General features: G+C 35.5%; 1 protein-coding gene across 1 annotated transcript; it reads left to right on the top strand.

The window, feature by feature from the left end:
* The first annotated feature begins 572 nt into the window (after positions 1-572).
* LOC103935207 (rhomboid-like protein 20) lies at positions 573-7,717 on the top strand. Its single transcript, XM_009344969.3, has 8 exons — positions 573-733; positions 851-951; positions 2,484-2,624; positions 4,130-4,196; positions 4,986-5,137; positions 5,255-5,356; positions 6,102-6,224; positions 7,235-7,717. The coding sequence occupies exons 1-8, from the start codon at positions 709-711 to the stop codon at positions 7,400-7,402; spliced, it is 879 nt and encodes a 292-aa protein (XP_009343244.1). The 5' UTR covers positions 573-708; the 3' UTR covers positions 7,403-7,717.
* The last annotated feature ends 4,395 nt before the right edge of the window (positions 7,718-12,112 follow it).

Here is a 12,112-nt window from a genome sequence, read left to right as displayed (position 1 = left end):
CTCCCATAGTGAAAATAAACAAATAAAATTTAACTTTTTTTTTTTTTAACTTATATAGAATATTATACATATTCAATATACAATACATACACTGCGGCTATTGAATTTTGTAGTAAGCTTTTTAGTAGTTTAAAATGAGAGAGGATCTTCGTCGGATCCTCTTTGTGAGAATCCTGAAAATCCTCAAATTACATCTGTTCATCGTACAATAAAAAATTGTTGTAATTTTTTTATTTAAAATTGAATATAAACAGTACATAACGAAAACTGACCGCACGATGTACAATGAACGAATATGATTGGAGGATCCCTGGAATCCTCACAAAGAGGATCCGGCGAGGATCCCCACTTGTTTAAAATTATCAAAATAACTTTTTTCTTAACGGGTCGAAACAGGTTACCCATGGCTATGGGTTATTCTCGTGTAAACCTATTAATGACTCGTTCTTAACAGGTTCTTATCGAGTGATCCAATAATAATCCGCTTAGTTATTGTATTGATCATAATCTGTTATTTTTGTGCTATTTTTACGTGGCGTTAACTGATTGCGTAAGAAATTTGCCCCGTCACTTTTTCTCAAAAATAAAAAATAAAACCAAGAAAAACGGAAGAAAAAAAAGACAGAGAGGGCTGAGAAATCACAAAAACAGAGATTGTGATTGTCAACTGTGAAGGTCGTTGTTGCTTCTTCGTCCTTCACTGAGAAGATGAACGGCGGTCCATCTGGTTTCCGTGCGTACATTCACTTCCCCAAATTGCTTTGAACCATCTTCATATGTTATGTATCCTTCTACTCTCGATTCTCTTTGTGTTGAATGACCCAGAAGCTTTCTTGTTTATTCATCGCAGACAATGCTCCTATTACCAGAGCCTTCGTCGTTGCCAGCGGTCTCTTCACCGTCTTCTTTGGGATCCAGGGCCGTTCGAGCAAGCTTGGATTGTCTTATCTGGTGCTCTTTTTCTCCACTTTTTAATAATTTTTAAGGTTTTTGCGACGATTTTTTTTGTTATTGATGTTAAGTATTGACGAATTACTGCATTTTAAGATGTAATTGCAGGTGGGTTTTGTGCCAAAATTGTTTCTTTTTTAGTTTTAATTTACTTTGATGTTAAATGTTTTGTTGAATTTGGGTTTTGTTTCCTGTGTAAGTCATTGTTGCTATTTCATCAGCATCATTCTTCAGCATGTTATGGTCATCATTATAGTTTTTCGGCGGCTCGTAATTGTGTAGTTAAATCCCTGTGTGTGTGTGAGTGTGCATGTGTGTAGGACACTTTAGTTATTCATCAGTATTAGACATCTAGTCAGCTAGATGTTGATTTTCGGTGGTTCGCTGTGGTTGGTATGGAGATACCTCAGACTGGAATTGATTGTTGTCTGGTTAACAGATTTTTCTAATTTCCGTGTGCTTACTTTCAGTTTGGGTTCACTTGCCAGTCAGATTTGGATATTGATTTTCCACTCTTCTGTCTGGACAACTCAATATGAGGTTGGAAACCTAAAATGTGTCTTGCCCTGCTATTTCTGGATTAGTTTGAAGAAACAATGGGGATTGGACATTGGGCTTGAACTCTATTGTGATGCTAAGCTACTTAATAATTTCGTCTTATATAATATCAAGGTATCATGAAACCAGAATTTGTCTAGATGTTTGAGGATGAATTGAATTGGGGTTGCGTACGCAACTTTAGTTTTGGATGAACTCTCCCTTCTTCCTAGAAATTGGAAAATACTACAATTTGAGGATTCGGGAGATTATGGAGATCGCTACTGAGTTATGGCATTTTAACTCTCCTATCATGCAGGTCTTCTTGTACGTTAGAGGTGGGTGCTACTCGTTGGATTTAATATTGCCTGGCCTCAACAAAGAACCCACCCTAATGTTCAGTTCTCCTGTAACCCCTACTAAACATATATAACCCATAGATTTGTAGAACAAGACTGAACAACCAGTGTTTGTTTGGGATTGGTCTATCAAGGTGAGAGAAATTTTGAAACTGGTCAATTAACTCCACCCTAGATATAAAATAGAGAGATGTTTATGTTGTGTCTGGATTCTAAAATGAAATTAGTCTACACAATTTTTTCTCCCAAGGAGAAATTGGCCTTAGGCTTGGTTAATTTAATCAATGTCTGGACCAGCAACATAGTTTCTTTTGGTTCCTTAATTTTACCAAATACCCTCCTAATAACCTGTTTCTGTTTGTGATCTAACTTCTTGAGGGTGATTACATCTCGAGTTGAAAATCCACAAAGCATTTGGATTAGTAGATGAAACCAAACTACTGTTATTCAGCTTGGTTGATTGTGTAGAATAAAAATCCCCAATCCTAATTTTTTTAGTTAGTGAGAGGTGCTAGGATGCCGACCCCACTTAGTGGGATAAGGCTTTGTTGTTGTTGTTGTTGTTGTTGTGAAAGGCGCTAGGAACTCTTGAATGAATTGGATTCTGACCAAATTATTTTTGTCTTTTTTTGTCAGGACATATTCGGGAAGTTTCGCCTTTGGAAGTTAATTGTGTCAGTGTTTGCCTTTTCATCTACACCAGAACTGATGTTTGGGCTGTATCTGCTATACTACTTCAGGGTCTTTGAGAGACAGATAGGTTCCAATAAATACTCAGTGAGTAATCTGTTAGCGTAAAATATTCACTGACATCTCTGCTCATACTTTTTTCAGAATACCTGTGTCAGATGTTATATTATCGATATCTTGTGCCTAAATAAAAGATTAATCTGGTTCCATGGTTTGTAATTTGTATTACACATCTTTCAGAAGTTTGCCAGTTTGGATGAGTTATAACTTATCAAAAACTATGAAGGGTTTGATTGGATTTTGTGAAGGCACCAGAATGGTACAAACCTAAAAAATAATTTGTTGAAGAGATTAAAATCACAATACACAACATGTGGACCAGAGATCCACCAACAGAATGGTACAAACCTAAAAACAATCCAAAATACATCTTTACATTGTAATACAATGCTAACGAAAAACTATCCGACAGCAGCGCTGCCAATCTACTAAATTACAGAAGTGAAAGATCCCTAAAAGCTGGCAAAAAAGAACCTGTAAGGATGCCCATAAACTCACCTTTTAGACTACATCCCTTCCATAAATATAAAAAGTTCTTCTATTTCTCTTATCCAAATTACCCAAAATTAGTTATCACAGTACAATTCCAAAATATTCTTGCATTCCACCACCAAAAGACAAGTATTTTTACAAAGAATGCTTGTAGGTGACTGGGAATAGCCAAGTTAAACCCCTTCATATTTTACACTACCAACAAAATAAAGGAAGCTTTTAAGAAACAGCAAAAGCAAAGGGGAGCATCAAGCCAAGTGCATCACTTTCAATATAGTCTTATGAACCAATGAAAGGAAGGGAGATTCCAAGAATTGAGTTGTGACTTGACAGTTTATATATTATTGCCACAACAGGGATATGGCTTCCATACTCCATCACAGCTGCTACACCACTTCCTAACATCTTAGATTCCACTAAGACAATCAAGATCATTCAACGTTTACGAGAGCACAGCTTTAGTTATTTTGATTTCTGCCCAACAACATTGTAATATTCTATGTATGTGTCTGTTGTTGGTAGTGGTCATACCATAACCACCATACACCTCATTGCCACCTTTACTTCCATTGTTACATCATTGTTCATGGTTGACATTTGTACCATCACAAAAATGCAGCCGCATACAATCACATTCTTTAGTGAACCAAATATGTCAAGGGTTTGGTGGCTGGGACATTGGACACTTGTTTTACCACTAGTTCCAGTGAATGGAGGAGAAAATTTAATCTGAACCCAAACTAATATGGGATGGCCTAGATACATAGTTGTGTGTGGCGGGTGTACTGAGGTGCATTAATAACATGATATATTACAGGCTATCTTATATAACTCAAGTGGGCCACGTCCACTCCCCCGACCACACACAAAATGAAAAGTACTTCAAGTAAATAATGTATGACTTGTTTGTTAATTGATAATGTTGTCTCACTTCCACCTTTCGACAATATAAAATACAATGCAGAATGCAATTGATTTTTTTGTTTTTTGCTATTATCTGTTGATTTTACTGTAATAATCAGTATACCTTGATTGTGCAGGTGTTCATATTGTACTCTGTGACGGTATCTTTACTATTTGAGATTCTTGCTCTAGCAATCCTTAAAGGTGTGGATAGTTTTTTCTTTTTTACATTCTTTTTCTTTGTAAATTAAGTTTTATGTCATTATTTTGCCTTTTATTTATTTTCCCGACTTCATGCCGTTGGTCCTTTGTTAGCTTGTTTACTTGCATGCAGTTGTCTATTTGTACAGGACAGTACTTTGTCTATTTTGGAAAATCTCAAGCCTCTTAGAAATCATTAGTGAAAAATTGACTATGGCAAGATCTATTTTAAACCATCTTTCTTTCTATAAGAGCATAAGAGCAGTTGTTTTTATGATGGTCATTGAGGTTTGTGTAATCTGAACCCTTCTAATGCAAACCTGTCTTGTAGTGGGCCATGGATACCTCTATGCCATGTTTGTTGCGTTTCCAAACCTGAGTTTCTCAATTCCAAATCCGCCAATTGGAAAACAGGAATCTATGATATTTTACAGTGATATTTTGGATGAATAGGTAGTTGTCATCTTCCTTTCTACGACAATAGTTAGTGCAACCCTGGATATCATGGCTTCTTGATATGGGTTGTGGCAGCATCAGTGCTTGATGAAATCACAATCATATCCTACTGCTGGTTGATTAGCTCACTGGCCCTTCTACTTGTGCCAATTTTCAATTTTACAATGTAGACAGCACATAGATTGAGGTTACTCAAATTAGTAAGGAATTTGAAGAAAACCCTTTATAGATGGAATATTATTGCAGATTGTTTTATTTCCTGGTTTTCTACATTGTTTTGCTTTTTTCTGTGCATTACACTGATAAAGTTTGGCGTCAAATTCCTGTCTTTTGCAGATCCAGCAGTCAACCTATTTACTTCAGGACCTTATGGTCTTATATTTGCATCTTTTGTACCCTTTTTCTTTGATATTCCAGTTTCAACACGCTTTCGTGTATTTGGTGTTCGCTTCTCAGATAAGTCTTTCATATATCTAGCCGGTCTACAGGTAAAATGTGTGCAATCAAAGTACTCCATTTAACCATATATGTTGCAGAACGTGTGCCTCAGCTGTTCTTTCTTTCTTTCCCTTGGCACTAAATCTAGATTTTGTTCTCTCTTGCAGCTTCTTTTATCATCCTGGAAACGATCAATCATACCGGGGATATTTGGAGTCATTTGTGGTTCCTTATATCATCTAAATGTCTTCTCTATCCGCAAAGCAAAGGTTATATTTCAGTCTGACTTTTGAGGTTCACTTATGATCTTACCAAAGAAAAAAGTAAAGGAAACCATGCATTTTTTTTTTCTGCGTTGTATTTCAAGATGTGGCCAATAGTTTGGGTCTGTATTCTGTTCAGACGGTAATTAATGTTTTTTCTCTCTCTGAACCCTGAGATATATAATCGTAGATTAGGCCTTGCAAATGGAAAAGAAAAGCCTGACTTTTGTGAACTGCTATTTAAAATAAATTTTCCTGAATTTAGGGGGTTCGATAAATCATGTTCTCAATGTGGCTTTTAAAGCTTCGATTTTTCAGTGTCAACTATGGAAGCTTTTCAGTAATTGGACATACTTGACTCTTGATTTTAATCAGTTACAAAGTTTGCTATACTTTCGGACAGAATCAGTTTTTTTCAACAATTTCATTGCAGTGTATTGCTTTTATTGTGCATTGTTTACATTTTTGTTTATTTATTTATTTATTTATTTATTTTTGGAGTTTCCATTGTGTTACAATCAATGGTGGATTTGTGTCTACATGTGTTCCTGCACGTGTACATGTGTCTGTATGAACGCATGTTGATCACACCATTCTGAGGGATATGAATTTGGTCATGCATGTACTTTTGCCTTCATATTTCTCTCTTACATTTACATACGTTAACACTTCAACGGTTATCGGGTCAATAGTTGCTTATTTTGCAGAACACATTTGTATTTATTCATGTGCATGTCTTCTCATTTCACAGTTCCCAGAAGTCATTGCCTCTTTCTTTTCAAGGATTTCTTGGCCATCAATGAGGACTCCACCAGCAGCACCATCTAGAAATGTTGTGGGAAATGCACCACCATTCACAGCTCGGCAAGTAGAGGCAAGCATTCTTCTGTTTTCAATATTGTAGATACATGTTAGAAGGGGACTTAATATATATTCTCAGTTTATCTAAAGAAAGAGTCTATTTTCCATGAAAGACAAAGGCTTTCTAATCATAAAATACTTTCGCGGGAACATGTTTGCTAAAAGTGGCACCACAATGCACAGGACTAAAGCTGATCAAAATAGAATGCAGGTTTAGTCAAACTGGGATAGGGACCAGGTTGTTGCCCAGGAGTGAGTTAGATTACAGTTCATGAGTAGAGGTATATATAAAGGAAAATAGGGCAACTTTTATGAACCCGCTAAAAAGGGGGTGTGGAAATCACCTCCCTATATAAAACTTGGTAGGGCAACTTTTGTGGACCCTATTATATGGAATGTTGTGCAAGGCATGTATGTTTAAGATGGACTGGCAGTCGTAAGAATTAGGGATAAAAGAGTTTGCTCCTGGTGTGGTGAGTGTGGCATTAATAAAAGAGACGATGAGAGGACTTATTTGCGATGGTTCCAATTTTGTACTGCGCTAAATGCAGAAGAGTAACTTGATCCAGAATAAGTATGAATGACAGAAGCAAAAGAAATAACATTATGACCCCCAAGTAATTTGGAAAATGATATATTCAAATTCTGTTTTGATATGTTTATTTTGTCCTTCTGGCTGAAGTCAAGGACGAGTTGTTTTTGGTAAATTTATGTTTGGTTTCTGAGGTTCATTTTTTTTGTTTGCATATGTTCTTTTTGTTTTCTAAGAAAGAAAATAAATGTGCAGAATGGTAGACTGAGGCAAATCTAAATATGATGCATGTCATTTGGTGTTGGAATATATCGGTGTGCAAATTAAGTTTTTAATTTTCAAATGAATATAGAGGAGTGCTTACATATATTCCTGAAGCTAGCCATTTAAGCTTATGCAGCACAAGTTATTTAATATATAAGCGTTTGGGTTAAGTTATGTTCTGATTTCATATTTCTATGCACGTCATCAATTTCCTCGTTTGTTTTCAGAGAAATTATCCCTCTTCCATGCTGTCTGCAACAGAGCCAACAGAGGACTCCATTGGTACTCTGGTTTCTATGGGCTTTGATAGGAACTCTGCCAGACAGGCACTAGTGCAGGCTAGAAATGACGTCAATGTAGCAACAAACATCCTTCTAGAAGCACAGGCCCGGTAATTCCCTAATTATTGTTCTGTGAAGACGGATCCAAATTTTTCACTCTTGAGGTTGGAAATTTCATCCATATCTCAGGGTGGCAAACAAATTTACCGAGGACCGGAAATAATACGCTGTCAGAAGGATGTCTGTTTTGTTTATTTTCTTTTTTATTTTATATTGTAGCTATTGCGCGCGGAGTATGTATTATTATGCCGTTTACGCAAGAGTAGGACATAGAATTGTCTGCATCATATTGGAAGGGTGCATATGTCTTAAAAAGGAAACCAGACATGTACAGTTGCAGTATATTGCGTTCGGACTGTTTTAACCACATTTTTGTGCTTTGTTTCTTTCTTTTTCCTGTTGGCCATTCCCGCGGCAACTCTCGTGCCTAACTTGTCTTAAATGTGAATGCCTTTGTAAATCTCATAACCTGAAGAATTTGAGACATCAATCCAATAACATGGATTGAGGAGCCTAAAGACAAATAACTCATCGGATTTGTGTGAACTTGCGGAAACCACACATGAAATTATAGGGACGTTACGGCAACGGTTATGGAAATAAATACATAATGGCGTATCATTATAAAATGGCAGCTAATTGCTCAAATCAGGGTTCTTATACAAACATTTTGTTCTAAAATTACGTTCCAAGGGGCGATACAGCCACCATCGTTGGCCGTCTTTGAGGGAGTTTCCAGCGCATTTTGTGAAGGGCCGACTTGTTTTGTATTGGCCACTTCTGCAGAGGTGGCTATTGGTTTGATGTCCCCATGGAAGCACAGCTTGCTGCTCTCCTACATAGAATTTACACCATCTTTGAACAAATATTTATAATACAAGAAAGCTATATGGAATTAAACGTCTTTGAAGAAGTAATATATATATATATATATATATGGAATTAAACGTCTTTGAAGAAGTAATATATATAGACACACACACACACACCCAAATCGTAACCCCTACAAACTAGCATAAAAAAATTGGAAAACTAATAAAAGGCCCCTAAAAACTGTGTTTATTCATCAGGACAAAAGATTGTTATAATACATAAAATGGGCATAAAGAAAAAATAACAAATATGGGCTCCACGGAGACAAGACACGCAGCAAGTTCACATGGCCATTATCAAAACAAAAGCAAAAGGAGACAAAGCAAAAAGAAGACAAATACAGTCCGCGTTTCAAAAATTGTGTCGACAATTTCAATAGATTCAGAAACAATGGAAGCAAAGTGACAAATCAAGAAAAAATTGACGAGCACCCAAAGAGATGCTTGTATAAAAGAGAAGCTTTCTCTCATTGTAAATACACCACACCTACATACCACATCACACCAACACGACTACCATACCTACCGACAAAGCCTTTAGCTCTCTTGGCCTTCTTGCTCCCTTTGCTTACTTCTTTGTAAACACTTCTCTTTGTAAACATTTTATACATCAATAAAAATTCCAAGTGTATATATTCAAGTGATCTCCAAGTCTTAAGTATTAAGTAAGTTTTCTTTCTTTGTTTAGTGTATTTGTTTAATTATACTTCCAGTCCAAAACAAGGAAACACTATTGTAGTTATATTATTAACCTACTAAACTGATGATCATACTTTGTTCGAGCACTTTGTTATAGCTAAATGTTTGCCATACAAATAACTGGACATTAACCAGGGTACCTCTGAGTTCAACCTTTAAAGCCTTATACTTACATTGTGAGTGGTCGTCATGCTGAAACATGTCGAGTTCCATGTGCAAGGTTTTACGTCTAGTTGTTATAATGGTTGTTCGACTATTTAACTGGGCCTTTGCTTTTCGAATTTAGTATCAAAGCTAAGTTTAGCATTTTAATAGTATAATTATAATAGTAAAGTACCTTAAGGACGGAAATTATAAACACAACTAATATCACACACTTGTTTAATTTTGTATGAACACTAGCTATTATTGTCCTTGTAGACCATATCAACAACAACCACCAGGTATTTATTGTCTTAGACAGCCAACTATAACTAGCATAGAAATAAAATTAGCATATATTCTAATAGAATTAGCAAGACTTTGAAGAAACTAAAGTTTTATCTTGATTATCTTGAACACTCTTTATTTATTAGTAAATATAAAAACATAGAAGTGCAGCATAACGTATTCGAAGCAAAAAGAGCAACAGATCATACTTTAGAGACCATGAGAGAAGAAAGAGAGTTTTTAAGAAACAATTAGCCATAATCTTAGAGAAAGAAAGATTGTAGTTTATGATAGATTATCTTAATTTAATTACTGAACCACAAAAAACAAAAATTACTTTAGAACAAGATAGTTTAGTTTGTTATTTTCCCATTAAGAAAGCATAATCATATTTTACATGGTGAAGAAAATCCACAAGCCAATAGTATTTTAAATCTTATTATTAGTCAAGCAAAAAATATACACTAGAAAATAATCAGCATAATTATTTATTAAATCAGTTGTTTGAATATTTTCAGAAAAATTTCATAAAAGCTATTAGGCAAAATCTAGATTTTATTACATCTCAGTTAGAAGATAATAATAAAAATATTTAAGGGTTTCCTAGCAAAAGAGAGATAAAAGAGCTTATTGACCTTATAGATAGTAAGTCTAAGCAAGTATAACTTAGATCATTAGAAATAGTTGAGCAATTAAAATTAGAAGTACAAAAAAATCCAATTAGTGGAAAAAGATTTGAGTGAATAAGTAGATAAGTTACATTAAAAAAAAAACAAGAAGATAGATTATCAGTTTAATGACTGGTTCTAGAAAGAAAATATATCCAAACTTTGAAAGAAATTAGTGAGTTAGATAAAAAACAAGTAGGTTAAATAGATTTTTCAGCACCAATGGCTAGTGGTAATATCCCTATTAGACAAAATAATTTAATTATCCAATTAGTTTTAAATTTAGCTGAAAATTAGATCAAGTTTTACATAACACATCTTCATCACTTCCATCATCTTTGTTACAAAAACTAGAAAATTTAACTTTAAGTACAAATAATCAAATTAGAAGACCTAAGATAAATTCTTTTGATAATAGAGGATGGAACTTTTTATAAGAAAATGAAAATAAGTAGTTAGAGCTGAAAATATTTATCCAAATGAAGAAGAAGCACAAGAATTTATTAGAAGAAGTTTTGAAAGAACACAGAAAAATAAATATAATTTGTATCAATTAGGTTTATTTGAAAATAGAAGTAGAATTGTAAGTATATCAATCAACATGAAATTAGCTGTGTTGATAAAGAAGTTACACTTAATATACTTAGCAAATAAGCAATTACTCACTTAAGAAAATCACATTGTAGTTAAATTCATATACAAAATATAGATGACGATGAGAGTGAAATTAAAAATGAGAGTATTCATATAGCTTTTAATAATTTAGATATTAATTTAGTTGAGCAAAATTTGATCATATTGTAAATAAACTCATAGAAGATATTGATAATTTAGATAATGAACAATATTTTGAAAAATATAAAACATATGATTTAGGACTACATAGAATTTCAAATGATGAAATGAAAATAATTAATTTTAGACATAGGAGTATAACATATTTTAGGAACAAAAGAATACAATAATTTAGTAGAAGTAAAAGTAGAATGTAATTCAGTAGAAGAAAGTAGTATAGTAGGACTAGACAATAATCTAGAATACACAGCTAGAACTGTCACATCCCGGCCCGGGGCGGATCACTTCCCGGGCCCGCTCCACCACCGTAGCACGATATTGTCCGCTTTGGGCTTACCATTCCCTCACGGTTTTGTTTTTTGGGAACTCACACGAGAACTTCCGATGGGTCACTCATCCTGGGATTGCTCTCGAGCACTTCTCGCTTAACTTCGGAGTTCCTACAGAACCCGAAGCCAGTGAGCTCCCAAAAGGCCTCCTGTTAGGTAGAGATGAGAATATACATATAAGGATCACTCCCCTGGGCGATGTGGGATGTCACAATCCACCCCCCTTAGGGGCCCGACGTCCACGTCGACACACACGCGACCAGGGTTAGGCTCTGATACCAAATTGTCACATCCCGGCCCAGGACGGATCACTTCCTGGGCCCTCTCCACCACCGTAGCACGATATTGTCCGCTTTGGGCTTACCATTCCCTCACGGTTTTGTTTTTGGGAACTCACACGAGAACTTCCCGATGGGTCACCCATCCTGGGATTGCTCTCGAGCACTTCTCGCTTAACTTCGGAGTTCCTACAGAACCCGAAGCCAGTGAGCTCCCAAAAGACCTCGTGTTAGGTAGAGATGGGAATATACATATAAGGATCACTCCCCTGAACGATGTGGGATGTCACAAGAACTGATCAACAATTTTTAAGAAAAACAAATGAACAATATAATGAATAAGCCAAGAGTAGAATATATAGATGAAAAAGTGATGAGACCACCTAGAAAAAATAGGATTATATATTTGAGAAGATTATGACAAATTAATATAGCAGATAATATATTAAATTTAGATAATGTAGATGTAACATCCCACATCGTCCAGGAGAGTAGATCATCTATGCCTTATACGTATATTCTCATCTCTACCTAGCACAAGGCCTTTTGGGAGCTCACTGACTTCGGGTTCCATCGGAACTTTGAAGTTAAGGGAGTAGCTCGCGAGAGCACTCCCATGATGGGTGACCCACTGGGAAGTTCTCGTGTGAGTTCTCAAAAACAAAACCGTAAGGGCGTGGTTGGGGCTCAAAGC

The sequence above is a fragment of a genome, unplaced genomic scaffold (genome assembly GCF_019419815.1).
Source record: "Pyrus x bretschneideri cultivar Hongxiangsu unplaced genomic scaffold, Pyrus_bretschneideri_v1 Contig9, whole genome shotgun sequence".
NCBI lineage: Eukaryota > Viridiplantae > Streptophyta > Magnoliopsida > Rosales > Rosaceae > Pyrus > Pyrus x bretschneideri.
This window is presented reverse-complemented; position numbering and strand designations above follow the sequence as displayed.

Bases quoted from the DNA above. Each gene is read 5' to 3' on its own strand.
- LOC103935207 (XM_009344969.3), top strand. From the start codon at position 709: ATGAACGGCGGTCCATCTGGTTTCC. The intron at 952-2,483 runs GTGCTCTTTTTC...TTTTTTTGTCAG, and splicing joins AGCTTGGATTGTCTTATCTG to GACATATTCGGGAAGTTTCG. The intron at 4,197-4,985 runs GTGTGGATAGTT...TGTCTTTTGCAG, and splicing joins TGCTCTAGCAATCCTTAAAG to ATCCAGCAGTCAACCTATTT.